General features: G+C 36.7%; 1 protein-coding gene across 1 annotated transcript in view; it reads left to right on the top strand.

Moving 5' to 3' along the window:
- Nucleotides 1–20,468, top strand: part of KPNA3 (karyopherin subunit alpha 3) — a 109,573-nt gene that overhangs the window by 64,341 nt on the left and 24,764 nt on the right. Inside the window, exons 3-10 of the mRNA XM_020993701.2 lie at nt 1,711–1,800; nt 1,977–2,006; nt 2,091–2,143; nt 2,288–2,383; nt 14,809–14,894; nt 15,977–16,063; nt 16,436–16,605; nt 17,891–17,935. Coding sequence (XP_020849360.1) covers nt 1,711–1,800; nt 1,977–2,006; nt 2,091–2,143; nt 2,288–2,383; nt 14,809–14,894; nt 15,977–16,063; nt 16,436–16,605; nt 17,891–17,935 — 657 coding nt within the window. The remainder of the gene's footprint in view (nt 1–1,710; nt 1,801–1,976; nt 2,007–2,090; nt 2,144–2,287; nt 2,384–14,808; nt 14,895–15,976; nt 16,064–16,435; nt 16,606–17,890; nt 17,936–20,468) is intronic.

Here is a 20,468-nt window from a genome sequence, read left to right as displayed (position 1 = left end):
AGTAAACAGATACAGGATTCAAACCCAGGTTTTCTGCCACTAAGTTCAGTGTTCTTCCCAATGCTACATGCTGCCTTGTGTTTAACATTTCCACTTAATATTTGTAATAGAAAGTATCCTTCTGTATTTTCTGGTTTATAGTCAATACCAGTGAGATACCATGTTGAAGATTTCTTTTTTTGAACAGGTAGAAAAGTAGTTGATGGACTTCAGTGTAGGCAACTGCAAGACAATGCATTTGGGGGGAATTGATTGAAACTCTGTCATACTGGATGCCATATAGAATGTTCCCTTTTGAGGTTCTTTTTTTCGTGATGTATAAATCAGGAGTCAGAGAGAGAAACAAAAAAAAAAACTGTGTACATCCGCCAAGCTAGATACCATAAAGAATTCCTGCAATGTAGGAAACTTAGCAGTTGAGAAAAGTAGAATTTCAAAGGACATAAAATCCAAAATATGAAGTAGCAATAAAACCCAAGGCCTCAAATGTCTCTATGAAGATACACGTCATAAGAAGCAACAATGCTAATGCAAGGAGACAAATTTGACTCAGTATATTTCACTGTGGGATGAGACTCATGACAGGAATATGGCTCTAGAAGTAAATGTCTTATTCAAACAGAACAGAATTGATTAAAGGAGCAGACAATTGAGAAGAAAATAATGTATATTAAAAAGATGTATTGATATGAGGAGGTCCAGGAAGCTTGATGGAAAATAAAAATCAATGGAGATAAGCAGAAGTGATATTACCATTAAAGTAATTTATAATCACTAGAATAGTTGTTGAAGAGGTTGAGAAAATGTTTAGATATGCAAGTGGATAATGGACTTCTAATTTATTAAGCAAATCTTAGTGTTAGCAGGTACCATCTTAATTTTTTGAGATTGACATTAGATAAGAAGAGAACTCTTTATCACCATTAAAGATGAAATACTTGGTTGGATGGACCATAGATCTAATTAGCCCAATACAGCAGTTTTTACTTAGCTTTTTTTTTTAATGGAATATATGCTAATTAGCTAAAAGAATATATTTTGAAAGTAGCCAGTATTATGATCAATGCAGTGTTATGCCTAAGGTATATTTGGACTTAATAGCTATAAACTTGTCAGCAAGATGCTTTAATATTAAAGTAATTATTTCAAAACAACTCATTTGATGAGTACTTTCTGAATAAAGCAGGGTACAATGATATAAGACGAAACTGTTAATGTTGCAATGACCAGGGTATATTATAAGTGTCAGTGTTTAAAGATGTTGGCTTACACATGTATTAAAATAGAGCTAATTTGGGTAACCCAGAAGGGTTTTACGGCCTTTTTTCCAAACCAATTTTAATTTTCAATTTTTGACTTGATTAAAATAGCAACATAAACAATTTCTAAGTAAATATTCCTATTATAACTAAATAATATAACAAATACTATATGCTTTATATTGAGATTTGTCACTTTCCTTGGTTTGTTACTCATTTATTGGCAGAAAACAAGGTATAACATTCTTTTTTGTTTATACTCTGCACAATTGAATCAAATTAATCTTGGATAGAAACAACTGTATATGGTTTTCAGCTGCTCAGCTGTTAAAGCTGAGGTATAAAATCTTAGTTTGAATCGATTTTTCATTGTAAAAAAAGATCGATGATTGACATGTCATAATTATCAATACTGTCTTTCATTACCAATTACTTACCATTTGCCTTTCAGAACAAAAGAGATGAACATTTATTGAAAAAGAGAAATGTTCCTCAAGAAGAAAGCTTAGAAGATTCTGATGTTGATGCTGATTTTAAAGCAGTAAGTTAAATATTGTTTCTGTAACAGTTTTAAAAGTTAGCAATAACTCTAAGACCAATTTTACAAAGAAAATTTGGATACATTTATCTCAAACTGTTAGCAATGTGTAGATTATTTACATAAATGATTATAATTTTGCACAACTTTTTGCTGAATTATTTCTCTTTCTTTTTAAGCAAAATGTAACACTAGAAGCTATATTGCAGGTATGTTTCTGATTTAACATTTTCATTTTAAAAGTTTGTATTTAATGCTTTCTGAATTTCTGAACTTTACATTTGGTATTACAGAATGCCACAAGTGATAACCCAGTGATACAGTTGAGTGCTGTCCAGGCTGCAAGGTAAAACTAATTTTTCCCAGGAGGGAGCTGTTTTATCATGTGTAAGGGCATAACAATGAAGTTAGGAAATTTATAGCCCCAGTATCCCAAAAGGTTCAGACTTTGATCTTTATAATAATTCTTTCCTCTCATTTCTTTTTCTAGGAAACTTTTATCCAGTGACAGGAATCCACCAATTGATGACTTAATAAAATCTGGGATTTTACCAATTCTAGTCAAATGTCTAGAAAGGGATGATAAGTAAGTATCCATCTGTTTTGCTAGCCTTTTATTTTCCCCCAGTTAAAGACTTAGATTTTTAGGTAATCATTTCAGTTCAGTGCTTTCCTCTTAAAGTTCAACTGCCTCATATAGTACTAATTTTTTATCATCACACTTTTTTGCTACTGTATATTTGGTGTGCTTGCCTTAGAAAATCTAAGTTTCTGCTCATTTGAGAGCCTATAAGATCTGTGTTTTCTAGAGTGTCTTTTAATTTTTTTTGTTTCTGAATAAATCCAGTAGCCTTATTCATTGATTTCTCTACTTTAAAATGTTTTAAAATAGCCCTGAAAATTTTGTTCTTATGAGAGCCTTAGGACTTTCTTATCAAACTATATATAGACTAACCACATGTCAGAGACAACATGAACTGTTCCAGAATCAAGTGACTCCCACTTAGATCAGGAATGTTCTCAGCTGATCCACTGAGCTTATGTATATGTTTCTGCAGCACTCTAGCCCATATGCTCTTTTGTAATATTATGTTCTTTATTTGTGGCCTATCAGAAATGGGAAATAAATATTACTTGCCTAGAAGAATTGGAAGTAGGAAGAGGGGTGAGAAGGTGGAAATGGAAGAGGCAACATTTGGATTTAGGGGCATGGAACCCATTTATCAACAAGAACTAAAAATGTTAATTTATCATATACCATAAAAGCTCAGCAATTTGGACAAGTAGGAATTATAAACAGTACTAACAGACGTGCATTTTTATTGTTTTCAAATGTAAGTAGTAATTAAAATAGAATAATTATATTTTGCCTGTATGTTCCCAAATAAATATCCTGAGGGAATTTGTTTTGAATTAAAGAGAATGATCTGTATTTGGCATAACAGTAGTTCTAAACAGTAATTCAGAAGTGAGCTTCCTAATTGCTTTTTGGTGCTTGACATCGTGTATAGAATGGTGGAGTACAAGCAGGGACTCGCCTGAGCTCTCCCCCAACCCCTCCAAATACCTGTTAAAAATGACTCTATAAACAGATTCTAGAACAACAGGACCCACAAAGAGACAGACTGAAACAAATTTCCAGCCCAAGACAACCTGGATGGTAAACAGGAAAGATCTGTTGCCTTGGGCTGGGAGAGGAATGCAGTCCATAGTGAGCCTGCTGGCATGGATGGGGGGGGGGGCAGCAAACCCAGAGCAGGCCTCAGGGAACTGAATCATGGGAGCTGTAGCAGTTTCCAGACTTCTTAACCCCCAAATGCCTAAGACAACTTAGAAAGTCAGTGGGAAAGGTCAGTCTGACTTGGGTGAGAGAGGAGCACAGATCAGCCCCAGCCCCAGTGTAGCACTGGGGCAGTGGTGATGGTGGCAGCAGCAGCTACTTCCAGAGTTCTCAGCCAACAGAAGGTAAGGGGATCGGACAACTGATCAGAAGGAGATTACAGGGATCTCTTCACTGGCACTGAGGCAGGATTCTGTTGCTTTGCCCTTACTTGGATCTAGGTAGCAATCCTGGATGACAGTCCTGGGGTGAGGAGGAACACTGGAATAGCAGAGCTTGTGGTAGGAGTGGAGAGCGGACCCTCCTCACAGTTCCAGGGCAGAAAAGAGTGCTTGTGGTCACTCACTGACCAGAGCACAGGCCAGGAGAGGAGTAAACACCTCTCCTTAGATCATACCACCTTGGCAGAAATGAAAACTCTCAGGTCCTAGAAGTATCTCTGAAAACAACTGCACAAAACCCCTGAAGCTTGGGACAGTATACCCTCCACACTGGAAGCAGAGCCCTACTTTAACAATGAGTTAGAAAGTGGAGTAACTGGCTGTGAAAATGAGCAAACAGTGAGGAAAAAACTCAAGACTATAGAATCTTACTTTGATGACAAGGAAGATCAAAACATATAATCAGAAGAAGACAACAAAGTTAAAGCTCCTACATCCAAAGCCTCTAAGAATAATATGAATTGGTCTCAGGCCATGGGAGGGCTGAAAAAAGGATTTTGAAAATGAAGTATGAGAAATGAAGGAAAAATTGGGAAGAGAAATGAGAATAGTGTAAGAAAATCATGAAAAATGAGTCAGCAGCTTGCTAAAGGAGACCCTAAAAAATACTGAAGAAAAATAACCCCTTAAATAGACTAGACCAAATGGCAAGAGAGGTCCAAAAAGCCAATGAAGAGAAGAATGCCTTAAAAGCAGAATTGGCCAGATGGAAAAGAAGGTCCAAAAGCTCACTGAAGAAACTAATTCCTTAAAAGTTAGAATGGAGCAAATGGAAGCTAATGACTCTATGAGAAATCAAGAAATTATAAAAACAAAACCAAAAGAATGAAAAATAGAAGACAGTGTGAAATATCTCATTGGAAAAACAACTGACCTGGAAAATAGATCCAGGAGAGATCATTTTAAAATTATTGGACTATCTGAAAGGCATGATAAAAAAAAAAGCCTAGACATCATCTTTCAAGAAATTATCAAGGAAAACTACCCTGATATTTAGAACCAGAAGGTAAAATAGAAATTGAAAGAATCCACTGATCACCTCCTGAAAGAGATCCCAAAAGGAAAACTCCGATGAATATTGTAGCTAAATTCCATAGTTCCCAGGTCAAGGAGAAACTATTGCAAGCAGCCAGAAAGAAGCAATTCAAGTGTTGTGGAACCACAATCAGGACAACACAATGATTTAGCAGCTTTTACATTAAAGATTCAGAGGGCTTGGAATATGATTCCAGAGTTCAGAGGAGCTAAGATTAAAACCAAGAATCACCTACTCGACAAAGTTGAGTGTAATCAATGAGGGGGAAAAGTTGATATTCAGTGATGTTCTTGAGAAGCCAGAGCTCAATAGAAAAATTGACTTTGAAATACAAGACTCAAGAGAAGCATGAAAGGGTAAACAGGAAAGAGAAATCATAAGGGACTTATTAAAATTGAACTATTTACATTCCTACATGGAAAGATGTAACTCATGAGACCTTTTTCATTATTAGGGTAGTTGGAGGGAATATATATAGACAGACGGCACAAGGTGAGTTGACTATGAAGGGATGATATCTAAAAAATAAAATTAGGGCATGAGAAAGTATTGTACTGGGAGGAGGAGAAAGGGAGAGGTAGAATGGGGTAAATTATCTCACATAAAAGAGGCAAGAAAAAGCTTTTACAGTGGAGGGGAATGAGTGAACCTTACTCTCATAGGAATTGGCTTAAGGGGGGAATAACATACACGCTCAGTTGGGTATGGAAATCTGTCTTACCCTCCAGGAAAATAGGAGGAAAGAAGGTAATAGAGGGAGGGGTGATAGAAGGGAGGGCAGATTTGGGGAAGGGATAATCAGAAGCAAACACTTTTGAGGAGGGACAGGGTTAAAGGAGAATAAAAGGGGCGGGGTAGGATGGAAGGAAATGTAGTTAGTCTTTCACAACATGACTATTATGGAAGTGTTTTGCGTGACTAGACATGTATAACCTGTATCCAGTTGCTTGCCCTCTCAATGGGGGTGGGTGGGGATGGTGGAGGGGAGAGAATTTGGAACTCAGTCTCAGGCCATGGAAGAGCTGAAAAAGGATTTTGAAAATCAAGTAAGAGACATGACTGTTACGGAAACAAATAAATACAATACAGTATATGATATATGATACAATAAAAAATACAATATGCAATATAAATACAATACAATACAATTAAATACAATATAAGTAAAAACAAATGTTGAAAATTTGCATACAACTGGAAATAAGATATACAGGCAATGGGGTATAGAAATCTGTCTTACCCCACAGCAAAATAGAAGGAGAAGGGGATAAGAGAAAGGGCAGTGCAGTTGAGGGAAGAGGGTAATCAGAATGCACATCTTGAAGGGAGGGAGAGATGGGGAGAAAATTTGGAACTCAAAATCTTGTGAAAGTGAATATTAAAAACTAAAATAAAAAAATAAATTGAAATGGGGGGATAAAGAAATTGTTTATAAAATCCTTTCTATTCCCCATAAAATAATCTGCTTCCTCTGCCCCTCCTCCCATTTTCATTTGTCTATGAAACTTTGCTAAAGGAAAATAAGAATTAATCAGCATCACATTAATTCAGTTTTTATTATGCTTTTGTAGTTTTATATATACATAAAGTCTTATTACTAGTCATACTCTGTGCATCCTAGTGACTTGAAAACCCAGTAGGTCATTATCCAGACCCCATTCTCCATCTTCTACCACTTGATTCCTTGTTCCCATCCCCCTCAAACCTTTCATCCCGAAGTTCCAACCAAACACCATACTCTTCTTCCAGTGTGCCTTCTAGAATGCCTTTCCATAGACAACAAACTTCCTTTTATCCTAAATCTTTTCTTCTTCCACTCCTTCAGTCTTCTAGCTATTACTGAAACCTGGCTCCTGCCTGAAAAGAGCTTCCTTGACCACCCTTTTAAATATTGGCTGTACCTTATTCTGCTTAGCCCACTGGTTGAGGCAGGGGGAGTTGGAATACAACTTTTGTTCCCCCTTGTCACTTTGAGGTTTTTTTCCTTACTTTCATTACTCCTTCTTTGAGGTTCATGCCATTCATCTCTACCACCCAATCAAAATCCTAGTAGCTATTTTTTTGTAGACCTCCAGGTTACTCCCCTTCCAAACTAATGAGTTTGGTACATGACTTACAGTTTTTCTGTCCTCCCCAACTTTTTCTGTCATACAGGGGGATTTCAGTGTACACATTGACTCTCCTTCAAACCCCTTAACCACGCAGTTTCTCAGCTGTTCATTTCCTATGATTTATTCCTCCATCCCCTCAGCTATACAAAAAGATGATCATAACCCTATGTTTCCATCATCCACAAATGTACCACTTCCATGTTTAGAAATTCCAAAATCTCCACATCTGACCATAATCTGTTGACTTTTCACCTCTCTCTCCTGTACTTCACCAGACAATACTCTTAGTCTGCACTGTGAGCTCCATTGCCTTGACCCCTCAATTTTTTCACAGGTAATCATGCCTTCACTAACCATTCTCTTCTTTTTCCCATCTTGACCCCTTCTGGGTAAAGCAGTTCAGATCTACTCTGTCTTTTCCTCTTGTTTTACTAGTCCCCTTATCATTCGTCTGATTATACTCTGCCAAGCCTGTCTTGGATCACTCCTACCATTTGCTGCCTTTGCTCCTACACCTGTGCTGCTGAATGAAGGTGAAGAAATCAAGACAACTTTTCTGATTGGGTCTACTAAAGATTTATGTTACATAATCTTAACTGGCCTCTCACTGCTGCTAGGTAATCCTACTACATCTCTCTCATCCACAGTGGCTCTTCCAGGCCTTTTCTTCCTTCCTCAAACCTCCCATCCCTCTTCTCTTCCACTCTCTCAGCTGAGAACCTTGCCTCATATTTTACAGAAAAAGTTGAGAGTTTTTCTGTAAAAAAGAAAATCAGCTCCATCATCTCCCCTTTTCTTTATCTTGCATTACTCATATACCTTCTGCCACTATCTCTCCTCTTTTACCCCTTACCAAGGCTAACACCTCTACCTACACAAATAGTCCCATTCTATCCGGTCTTCTTCAACAAATTGCCTTCTCTCATCTCTCTCACTTGTTTTCAATTTCTCCCTGTCTACTGGCTCGTTTCCTCCTACCTAAAAACGTGCCTATTTCTCCCCCCATCCTAAAAAAAACCCTCAGTTGATCCTTCCATACCTGCTATCATCTTATATCTCTTCTGCCCTATGTAGCTAAATCTTTGAAAAGGCTATCTACAACTATTGCCTCTGCTTTCTCTCCTCTCACTCTCTTCTTAACCCCTTTCAGTTGAGCTTCTGACATCATAATTCCACTAAAACTGTTCTCTCTAAAGTTAACAGTGATCTCTTCATTGCCAAATCCAATGGCCTTTTCTCAGTTTTCATTCTCCTTGACAACTCTTTGAAGCCTTTGACATTGTTAATCTCATCTCCTTGGCACCCTCTTCTATTTGACAGTCATCTCTTTAGGTTGTCAGGACACTACTCTCTCCTGGTTCTCCTACTTACCAGACCACTCCTTAGTCTTATTTATTGGTTCCTCATCAGATCACCCCTTCTAATCTTAGTTGTCTGCAGGGTACTTACCTGGACCGTGTTCTCTGTTCCCTCTGTACTACTTTATTTAATGATCTGATCAGCACCCATAGATTTAATTACCCATCTGTATGCTGACAAATCATAAATCTCATCCTGCCCTAACTTCTCTGCTGACCTCTAATCTTTCATCTCCAAGCTGCCTTTTAGACATCTCAAATCGGTTGTGCGGTAAACATCTTAAACTCAACATGTCCAAAACTGAACTCGTTGTCCTTCTCCTTAAAGCCAACCCCCTGACTCCCTTCCCTATTACTATAGAGGGCAATACCTTCTTTCTATCCCTTAGACTTGCAACCTAAGTATTAACTTCCAGCTCCTCACAATCTCTTCCTCAACTCTTCCCCCCTACCCCCCTGTAACAGATGTCAACATTTATTGACAAAGCCTGTCAACTTCACCTTTGCAACATCTTTCTCAAATGTCCTCTTCTTTCACATTGCTACCACTCTGGTGCAGATTCTCATCACCTCACTTGGACTGTTGCAGTAGTTTCCTAGTGGGTCTGCCTGCTTCTTGCCTCACCTCACCCCCCCCACCCTTTGTGATCTAGACCCTTGCTACCTTTCTAGTCTTCTCACACTTTACTCCCCACCCTGTACTCTTTGAACCAGTGGCACTGACCACCTTATTTTCCACAAACAAGAAATTCCATCTCTCCTGGGCATTTTTTCTGTCTGTCCCTCATGCCTAGAATGCTGCCCCTTGTCATCTCTGCCTCTTACTTTCCCTGGCTTCCTTTAAGTCTCAACTAAAATCCCATCTTCTACAGGAAGACTTTCCCCAAACTATTCTTAATTCTGGAACTTTCCCTCTTATTTCCTTTTTATTTTTTGTATAGCTTATTTGAATGTATTTGTTTGCTTGTTGTCTTCCCCATTAGATTGTGAGGTCTTTGAGGACAGGGATTTATCTTTTGCGTCTTTTTGTATTCCCATTGCTTAGTACGGTACCTGGCACATAGTAAGCATTTAGCAAATGTTTATTGACTGACTGCTACTTTGTGTTTAATGCATTAACCAGTTTAGCTTGGGAAAGACCTACAACTATTAGCTAACTGATAGAATACAATATTTATACATTAAACTTTTGGACACCAGTGGCTTGCCCAGAATCATCAACAACATTGTAACATTCTTTAGAATGTATTTTAGTCTAAGCCCTTAATGGAAACTAAAAAAATTACATGACCCACCTTAGTTCTCAGCTTTCTCTCACTTGTATTCCTATTTGTTCTTTTATCTTACCTCTCTATTAAACATTTACCTCAGCACTCTTCCTATCATTTCTTCCTTTCCAAAGAAAAGACTGAATTGCTATCTGTCTCTAACAAAGACAGTTAAACTATAAAACTTCTCATATCAAAATCTACAGCTAAATGCCTAATAGGTGAAGACTGGATAGTTTGGGATCAACCTTAGAAAATTTATTCCAGCCTCCTCACCTAATGCAAAGAATTCATTCAGCAATAACAGATGACAGATGACTGTCCAGCTTCTGCATAAACACTTCCAGTTCAGGGAACGTATTATTTCATAATGTCACCCATTCCAGTCTTGTGTAGCACGCTTAATTGTTCTTTCTTTGTCTTGAAATGAAAAGTATGGTATTGATGGAGATCTTAAATTATCTGGATATCTATTACAAATTTTTTCTCTGTAAAAGCAAAACTCATGACAAATTTATTACTTTTTTTTTTGACCGTTACAGTGCTTAGAAGACAGAGAGGACAGTGGTGTTCACTGCTATTTTCTGAGTATCACCCAAAGGAAATAACTAGTTGGGCATATGGAAATAATGAGCATCTTGGGACAAAGTGAACATATATGTAATCATAGCATTTGTAATGTTGAGAAGGAGAACATTAGATATAGAGAGATACTTAGAATGTTAGGAAGTTAACATTTTAGAAAGGCCAAAATGAAATGAGAGCCACAAATAAAAAATGCCAATGAAAGAACTTAGGTATATTAAGAGCAAAAAAGAAAAGATAGGTCCACTGCTTTGGGTAAATGTTAATTTACAGAGTAAGCTAAAGTAACCAACTCTGATTTGTTTTCTGTCTTGCCTTCAGACTAAATAAGGTAATACAAACTACCTGGGCATTGAAAGTAGCTAGGGAGTACCTACGTAATTTAAATGAGTTCAGATCTTTCAGCTGAAATTAATTGCATTCCAGGGTATTGAAAGAACTTAATATGATCCCCAGATTGCTGTAGTTGGTAATCTCCTGGAGTTGTGGGGAAATGGGAGAGGTGCCAGAAACTGGAACTTACAAGTGTCCCAATTTTTTAAATGGGAGGAAAAGTGTATTACAGAAATTATAAACCAATGAGCTTAATATTAATCTCCAGTAAAATTACAGGAAACCATGGATTCTCATATTTAGAAAAGTAATTATTGCACAGCAGAAGTAAGCCTGGGATCACTAAGAATAAATCAGCCTAAACTCATCTCATTTTTTTTGATAGTTCTTGTACCTCACAGAAATACTACAGTTGTCTTGATTTGAGCAAGCTATTTGTTAAAAGTGTCTGATGGTATATCCTTGTGATAAGATAGAAAAATCTGGTTTGTATTATACTTCAGATAGATTCTTAAGGTCAAATCAAAAGAGAATGTGTGGATTCTCCTTAACTAGATGGAGGCTTGTAGAGAGGGTTCCACAGGGTTCTGCCCTTCTGACGCCTTTATCATCAATTTGACTGAAATGATAGAAAGCATGTTTATGAGATTTGCATATGATACAGAATTAGAAGGGATAGCTTACACTCTCCGTGACAGAACTAGGATATAAAGAAATTTCAGCAGGTAGGAACAGTGAGCTATATCTGACAAGATAAAATTTAATACTGATAAATGTAAAAGCCTACCCTTAGGGTAGGAAATAAACATCATAAGGACATGGAGTCATACAAAAATATTTAATGTTTTTAATGTTCTGCAAATTCAATATGAATAACTGGGAACAACAAAACCTAAAGCACTCCTAAGCAGCAGTGCAATTTTAAGAAGGAAAGATCACTGAACTTCGAGTCAGTACTCTTAAGTTGGAAACTACCTTTAAGACTTCTTAGCTGTAGGACTACAAATAAGTTAACCTTTCTCAGGCTCTATAAAATGGAGGTAACAATATTTAAACCATCTCACGGAGTTGTTGGAAGGAAGGTGCTTTGTTGTAAACTTCAAATTGCTTTATATTAGCACAAGTTATTGGGTTCATTAATTGATGTATAGTGTTCATAACAAGAGAAATAATATTCCTGTTGTACTCAGCCAATTCCCATCATATCTAGAGTGTTTTTGTCAGTAGCAGCCAGGATGGTGAGGGCACTTAAAGCCAGACTGTATGAGGAATTGTTGATGTTTAACCTGGAGAAGAATTAGTCATTCAAGACTCTGCTGTGTGCTCAGTGCTAGGGGCATAAAGACAAATGGAACAGCCATCTCAAGGAGCTTGCATTTATTGGGGAATGGTAGCATATCGTGTATATATAAAAAATCCTAAAGAGTCAACAAAAGGATATTTTCTAGCTAATAGGATTAGCATCTGAGAGAATCAAAAAAGGCTTCATGAAGGTGGGTTTGGAGCTGATTTTAGAAGGGAACAAAATTCTCATAGGGAAAGGGAGCCAGGATAGAGGCCCAGAAAAGGGAAATGGGATGTCATGTATAAGGTATAAGCCAGTCTGGCTGGACTGCTGAGTGTGAGAAGGGGAATGCTCTGAAATAGGGTCAGAAAGGTCTGTTGGGACCAGATTTTGAAAAACATTAAAAGCCAAATAGTTTGTGTTTGAGCCTAAAGGTGATAAGGAACCAGTGGAGTTTTTCAAAGAGTGGAATGACCTAATCCAGCTTGCACTTTAGGAAAATGACTTTAGTGAGACTGGAGTGGAATGAGATTGAGTCAAGGAGTCAAATTAGAAGGCTATTATAATAGTCCACACAAGCAGCAATGCAGATCTGAAGAGTAGTGGCCATGAGAATAGAGGGATGGAGTTCGATATAGGAGAGGTAGTTGGAGAGATCTGGCAATTTATTAAATATGTGGGAGAGAGGGAGAAAGAGTGAGGTGTTGAGGTTGAGGCAAAGATTGCAAAATTAAGTGGCTGGAAGCTTGACTTCTTCCTCCCTGGAGATAGAGAAGTTTGAAGATGGATGAGTTATGGGGAAAGATAATGTTGAATGGATGCCTTTCAGACTTCTAGTTTGAAATGTCCAGTATGCAATTACAGGTGTGTAGCTTGAAGAGAAAATAATTCGTTTTTTAAAAAAATTTTGAAGAACAAAAAAATTAAAAGGTCATTTGATAGTTGTCCTGTGCAAGAGAGATTAGATTCATTGTACATCACTCCATAGGGCAGAAGTAGGACCAATGAATGAAAGTTAAAGAGCTAGTTTGCAGCTTAATATAAAGAAGGACTTTTAAACAGTTAGAGTCAGCAAGTCAACAGGCATTAAGTACTTACTACGTTTCGGACACTGTGCTAAGCACTGTGAAAATAAAGGCAAAACATAGTCTTTTCCCATAAGAAACTCACTTTCTAATGAGATAGACAACCATCCAGAAAATTGAACAAACAAGATAAATAGAGAATATATGGAAGGTAATCTCAGAGGGAAGGCACTAAGAGCTGAGGGGACCAGAAGAGACCTCCTGCAGAAGGAGGGATTTGAATTGAGTCTTTGAGAAAACCAGGGAAATGAGTAATCGGAGGTAAGGAAGAAGAGCATTCTAGGCATGATGACAGCCAATGCAAATGCATGAAGTTGAAGATACACGTGTGTGTCCTGTTTGAGGAATTGGATTAAGATCAGTGTCATTATTGCATGGAGTATTTAGAGGGAAGAAAGGGGTAAGAAGACTGGAAAAGTAGGAAGGGGGCAGGTTATTAAGGACCTTAAAAGCCAAATAGAGGAGTTATGACCCTGGATATAATAGGGAGCTATGAGAAGTTATTGATCAGTAAGCAGGGGGTAGCGATGGGGTGACATAGGTAGATCTGCTCTTTAGGAAAGTCACCATGATGTTGATTGGAGGATGAGTTGGAGTAAGGAGAAACTTGAAGCTGGGAAAGCAGCCAGAAGGCCACTGCAATTGTTTTAGGATGAGGTCTGTCTGAACTAGCTAGGAGGGTGACTGTGAGTGTAGAAAAGGGGGTATATATTCAAGAGATATTGTGAAAGTAGAAATAACAAGTTTTGGCAACTGATTGGATATGTGAGGGGAGTCTGTGTGAGTGAGAATTTGAGGATAATAGTGAGGTAGAGCCTAGGTGACTTGGAAAGTAGTAGGAACTTCAATAGGTAAGTTCAGGAGAAAGGAAAAAGATTAGTTTCGTTTTGGACATGGTGAGTTTGAGAAGCCTACTGGACATTGAGTTTGAGATTTCCAAGAGTTATCTGAAATTTGATTGGGCTTTTATTGTTATACAGTGAATTGCCCAATACTAGAATTATTCAAACAGAGGCTAGATAATAGTCTTTCTTTGCTGACTGACAGACACATAATCTCTCCAGAAACTGTCTGTTTCATTTTTAGACTGCTTTAATTATTAGGGAAGTTTTTTCCCTTACATTCAGACTAAATTTGTTTCTCTGTAACTTCACTTATTGCTCCTAGTTCTGCCTAGGAAACAGTAGCAGCCCCCCCTCTGCCATTTCTGCCATGGGTGAAAGGAACAAAAAGGAAAGGATAAAAGAAACTAGTGAGGTGGAGAGTCTGGTTTGAAGACATAGAGGCATTAGCCCTCGGGAGCAGTTAACATAAAAAGTAGAGCTTTAGTCCCCTGCTTTAACCTCCTTCTTTATCCTTCCCTCCCTCCAGGATAGTGCAGGGGATTAAAGAGTGATACCCTGGTGGCTGCCAGTTCTACTAGAACACTGGGGAAGGGGAAGGGCCAGGTGCCCAGCTTAGCCATGTAAATTCTCCCCTGCTAACTCCTGCCTCACTTCCTGTCAAATACAGAATGTTGGACAGGGTACTAGGAGAATTTGGTGCTTAACTTTTTTGGCTTTATACTACCTTCCACCTAAGATCCACACTCTTTCAAAAGGACCTCAGTAGTATAGCTCCAACCTGCCTTTCTCATTTTATCTCCTACTACCCTCTTAAATAAACCCTTCTGAAAACTTTAGCCAGACTGACTGTATCATCTCCTAAATATGACAAGGTTTTTCCCCATTTTCACTACAGTTGTTTGGAGTTGGCACAGAGCTAAGTTCAGGGATGTTTCTGGCAAAGCACTCAACCCATTTCAGTTTTTTTGTAGGTGTAGCCTTAGCTTTGATATAATGTTTTTTAAGTGTATTCATGTTAACAGATTTTTTTAATGTGCTTTTTAGTCCTTCGTTACAATTTGAAGCCGCATGGGCACTGACTAACATAGCATCAGGCACTTCTGCACAGACTCAAGCAGTGGTACAGTCTAGTAAGTAAATTAAACTTCCTTTCTCATTTTTGGAATAAATGTAAATGCTTAAATTTTATATTTTTAACTTTTTTAAGTATGTGATTATAATGTTTCCCTTGATTGTTGTGGTCCTACCCTTAAAGGCTTTGTTTCTCATTAACCTATCAGGTAATTTTTGTTCCTCTTACTATTTAAAGAATATATTTTGTGTATGAGATACTTGAGATTTGTGTTTTCATACAAATTATTTTTAACAGCATACCTTAATAGTCTTCATTCCAGTATTGAAATGTTGAGTTGTTTAAATTGTTTAGGCTACAAACCATTTTGTAATTTTTCTCATATTATAGAAATTAGTATTACTCTTACCAAAATCAGCTGCCATACTTATTTCCCCATTTGAAGATCAATAAATGTAGGGCGGCCCAGCAGAGAAATAGAGGTCAGCCTTTAGGCAGAAGGGGAAAAAGGACAGGAAGAAGAGTTTCTTGGTCCTCTAACTAGCTCAGTAATCTTCCACAATAATTTAGAAATATTTTAAGGATCACTTCAGTAAGTCAAATGCATTAAGTATAAGGATTCTATAAATATAATTTCTTTAATGTGAGGTAATATTTTATGATTAGTAAGTAGTTTTTTCACTGTTGCAAAATGATATTGACCAACTTTCAATAGGGATTAGTGATTATAGAAACCTGTTAAATGGATACAGTAACACTCACAGAGTTTATATAATCAGGTTGAGGCTTCTTAGAGCCTGTTAATATAGCTTTTGTTTTCAGAATAGGAAAGATTAGTTGTTTCTGTCTATTTTCGTTTACTTAATATTTACTTTAATTTTTAATTAATTTAATGTTTACTGTAGGATGCTTACAGCACTAGCAGTCTGGTGCCTTTTTGGAACATTATAATCTTTGTTTTAGAAGAGTTTTAAAATGCATGATTAGAATTTAAGTTTGCAATATGGCATAATAAACATTTGTGTGTACTATATATATACACATACATATATATCTGTTTATAATAATTTTTTAAGGTTGAAACTTAATTAGTTCTTTTTTCAGTTTTTGAAAATATTTTTTAAAATTGTATAATTGTAGATGCAGTACCTCTTTTTTTGAGACTTCTCCATTCACCACATCAGAATGTTTGTGAGCAAGCAGTGTGGGCCTTAGGAAATATTATAGGTAAGTTGTGCCGGATTTAAAAAATGGCTAAGACAAGGACCATTTAAGAATATCATCTAACTTCTTCAACACTGGCATTACCATTGCACACTATGTTTCCTCTATATTTAATATGTGTTGACTCCATCTTTTCGCCTCATAGAGAATATTTTAACAAAAATACCCTCTTGAAAAAGATGTTGTGACTTACTGTAAGGTTCTAGTAGGTTAAATTTTATGTTCCCCAGATCAGAAGGGGAAGGAACAGAAATATTTTGTGCCATTCTTAGATTAATAGTGAGGAAACATAGACTATTAACATAAGCCATTGCATACATTTCAAAGTTTTCCATCTTGAATGTAATTTTTTTAAACCGATTTTCATTTCTGTAGGTGATGGTCCTCAATGTAGAGATTATGTCATATCACTGGGAGTTGTCAAACCTCTTCTGTCCTTCATCAATCCCTCCATTCCCATCACCTTCCTTCGGAACGTCACATGGGTCATAGTCAATCTCTGCAGGAATAAGGATCCCCCACCACCTATGGAGACAGTACAGGAGGTAAACAAAGAATTATAATGGCCATTTGAGATATTTTCTTTATCTTTATGCTTTCGATTTTAATGAACAATTGCATGCATCATTATTTGATTGCAGATGCAAGATACTGTTGATTCATCTACACTTTTTTAATAGAGCCATATTTTTATAGCTTAAAAGGATAATGAATAATGCCTGATTAGTCTTTAGCATAACTTTTAAAAGGGGAAAAAAGAAAGCTTGTTAGTGTTGAATTGTGTTATTAAATTACACAAGTAATAAAATTATTTTATCTGTTACTGTGGTGTTTACATTAATCCTTTACCTAGGAATATGCAATTGCAGAATACAAAATTTTATAGGACTTAGATTTTGAATTGAAAATAAATCTCCGTAGTGCAATGAAAAAGAACTAGGAAAAGAGTCAGGAGAGTTATTCATCTGCCTGCTCAGACATTAACTAGCCATGTGTCATTTGGCAAGCCACTTAGTCTCATCTGCAAAATAGAGACCTGCCACAGTTGTTATAAAGATCATGAGATGGTGTCATTGTGTTTGTAAGCTATAAAATGCTGTATATTTAAACCTAGTCAAGCGAATACAGATTTATTTACATATTTTTAAAATAACTATAGGGTTGTTTTGGGGTTTTTTTAATCAATATTTCGCTTTTATTCTTCTGTCAGTTGACTGGCATAATGCTGTTTTTAACACATACCTTTAATCAAGAACAACCAGAATTTGATAAGCTTTTTATTGCTATGGAAAAAGATTTAAATGCCCTCTTGTCCTTTGAAAAGTGAAGTATGCAAGACCAGCATTGGGAGATCAAAGTTTTATAAAAGTAAATAAAATTGTGCGTGTGTGTTTTTTGCACAGACTTCATGATAAACCCTGTTCTTCACAAACAAGTGGCTAATTAAGTAAAACTTTATTCCACTTAAGGAGCCCAAATGTTGACTCTTAAAATCCAGCTTTTCATATATAGCTATAAAATGCCAATATTCTCATCTCTGGTGTCATTCTTCTACTTGTCATGTATGCCAGGAAGGACTATTTCATAAAATGTTTTTCTTCTTTCCCCTTCAGGTAGATTATCTTACTAGGGCAGAATAGTTGGATTATGTAAATGAAAGTTAAAATTTCTAATTTTAGTTTTTCAGATTATCATTTTCTAATAGAGGAGATATATTTATTTCTGTCTGTCCATTGAGCTTGCTACTCTAATAAATTGAATTTGCTGATACTTTAAGAAGTCCGACAAGTAGCATTAAAGTTGATAAATCTTTTATCTTTGTTTCCTCAGATTCTGCCAGCATTATGTGTCCTCATATACCATACAGATATAAATGTAAGTAAAACTGATGCTAAGCTAAGCTGTGGGATTTCTTAATTGAGATGGGAGGAGTATTATGTGTCCTCTAGGATCATATTAGTTTCTAACATATGTCAGCAAAGTTTTCATTATGTTTATTAAACTTCAGCAATATAGCCGTTATTCAGAAACAAGATTATGATTTTAATGGGCTTATGTTCTAGATTGCCTATAAGCATAAATATTAATCTTGTTATGGGTTAACATGGACTAATTGGATGGCAACATGTTTTAATACTAGAATATTATTTAAGGGGAAGAACTGAAGATTAGAGAATAAAATTTAAAATATGAAGGTTGTTACTCAGGCAGACCATTTATTTTGCTGACTAAAGTTGAAGTAAATTTAATTCCTCTGTTTTGGAGATAATATGTGATCTTAGAATATTCCCAAAACCAATGAATAAAAATGTTAAATTACCTAAAGGAAGTAAGATATTTGATAAATTTCATTTTCAGTTCTGACATAACTGCCTGCTATTGGCAAGGTACTGTAAGATCATTCTCTGAGCAGATTTGGTTGTGTCCTGATAGTAGATGCAGTTGTAGTTTTATAATTCTGTCCTAATTGGTGGTACGGCCAAAGGCAATTGGGTGTCTATGCTAAATCTAGCATGAATATGGTAGGCCTTTAGGAACAGAGGAAAGGCCAGGTCAGAAAAACAAAGCAGGTTAAAATTTCCATGCCTGTCAGTATAAGCAATAGGCCCGTGAGTGGCTACTGTTCTTTCAGCCTGGACAAGGTAGACAGAACCACAAAGAATGCTCTAAGTTTCAGAGGAGTTATTGGTCTGCATTGGGGAAGGGAATTTCCACAAAAGGAACTCCTTATTACAAAGTTACTGAGAAGAAATTTTGTGCAACCTTAAAGAATTATTGAAATACGTGTCAGTTCTTGATTTCCTGTGTACAAGTAATCCAGTTGGTGTTTTATTTGGGGTACATGAGAATTTCAGGTACACTTCTATTACCCAGTTACGAAGTATTTCTTTTCACTGTCAGGAATCCTTAAATCTAATCTCAGCCTAAACAAAATATAATTATTGAGGATGCCTAAATAAAACAGGAGAAGAAATATGATCCAAGAAATGAAATATGGGGGTACAGTGATCAGAACAATCATGGTATCAAGAAGACCTGGAATCAAAACTTGCCTTTGTTTCACTGACAGTGTACCAGGCAATACTGTAAGACATTGTCAGTCTACAAATAAATAAAGGCATGAGTCTCAACCAAAAAGAAAAAACAAAACTGTTGAGAAAAGAACTTGAAGGGGGGGAAAGCAAGATAATCCTGGCTTTACCTGATCATCTTTCTTCAGAGTGTCCATCTCTCCTTCCTGCTTCCCACATAAGGTGGAAAGACTCCACCAGAAACAAGGGACCTCAGTTGAGACCAAGTGAACAAATGTCAAGGAGTAGAGGAATAAACTTTTCAACATAATGTAGCTACAAGCCATAAACCAACTACACAGATGATGACCATGTCATAAAAATAAGGGCAGATTTTTATAGCATAGTATTAGGTCAGGAATCTGCTAAACAGTGACATCCAAAAGGCAGGCACAGGCTTTGGCAAAGCAACAGGTAATCAAGTGAACAAACTATATTCAGAAGCATAAAAGAGGTAAGAGATTGGAAGCAGTGGTTTAACAGTAGGTTTGGAAGATTATGCATATCCAAAGTTGCAATTTCCTTAATTGGCCAATGGTATCATTCCATCCAGAGACAAGAAGATAGCCACACCACTGATTTCATCTGATGTAATACAAGAAGACCCTGGTAATGCCAGTGTGATCTGGTAGAAAGTAGCATAGACTAAGAATTAGAAGAGGTGGTTTGGGTTCTCTCTGCCACTCAGCTCAGGGTAACCTTGAGCAACTTAACTTCTTCATACCTTCATTTCCTCATACACAATACAGAAATAAAAATAACCTAACCTGTTTATCTCATAATATTGTTTTGAGGTTCTAATGAGGTAGGGTATATAAACATACACAGTGGACTCTAAAGCACATTAAGTATAAAAATGGTATTATATTAAGAAGTTAAATCTTTTGTTTTCCCACAAAACAAAAAGCATACTGCTTTTGACTGCAATCCATTCTTGGAAATCAGTCACGATTTTTCTTCCTGTCAGAATTATTCTCATAGAAATAATGGAGATTGTATTCCTGGCTAATCAAATAAAGAAATTTAAAACTATTATAAAGAAGTGGCCTTGGACAAGTATTTTTCATAGGTGTTAAGTTTTTAAAAAGACTTCAGAGGCCATTTAGTCCAACCCATTCCTTTACCAAGAATCTCCCTCTGCAAAATTACTGACAAGTTTGTATCCCAATAATGGGAAATCTACTATCTACACAGGTGGTCCATTCAACCCTTGGAGAGCTCTAATTGTTAAGAATTTTTTCCATGCATCAAACCTGAGTTTACCTCAGCAGCTTCCATTCACTGCTCCTTGTTATTTCTTCAGGCACCAAGCAAAATAAGTCCAGTCCATCTTCATT

The sequence above is a fragment of the Phascolarctos cinereus genome, unplaced genomic scaffold (genome assembly GCF_003287225.1).
Source record: "Phascolarctos cinereus isolate Bilbo 61053 unplaced genomic scaffold, phaCin_HiC Scaffold_726;HRSCAF=1367, whole genome shotgun sequence".
Taxonomy (NCBI): Eukaryota; Metazoa; Chordata; class Mammalia; order Diprotodontia; family Phascolarctidae; genus Phascolarctos; species Phascolarctos cinereus.
The sequence above is the reverse complement of the archived record's forward strand: the minus strand, read 5'-3'. Positions and strand labels throughout refer to the sequence as shown.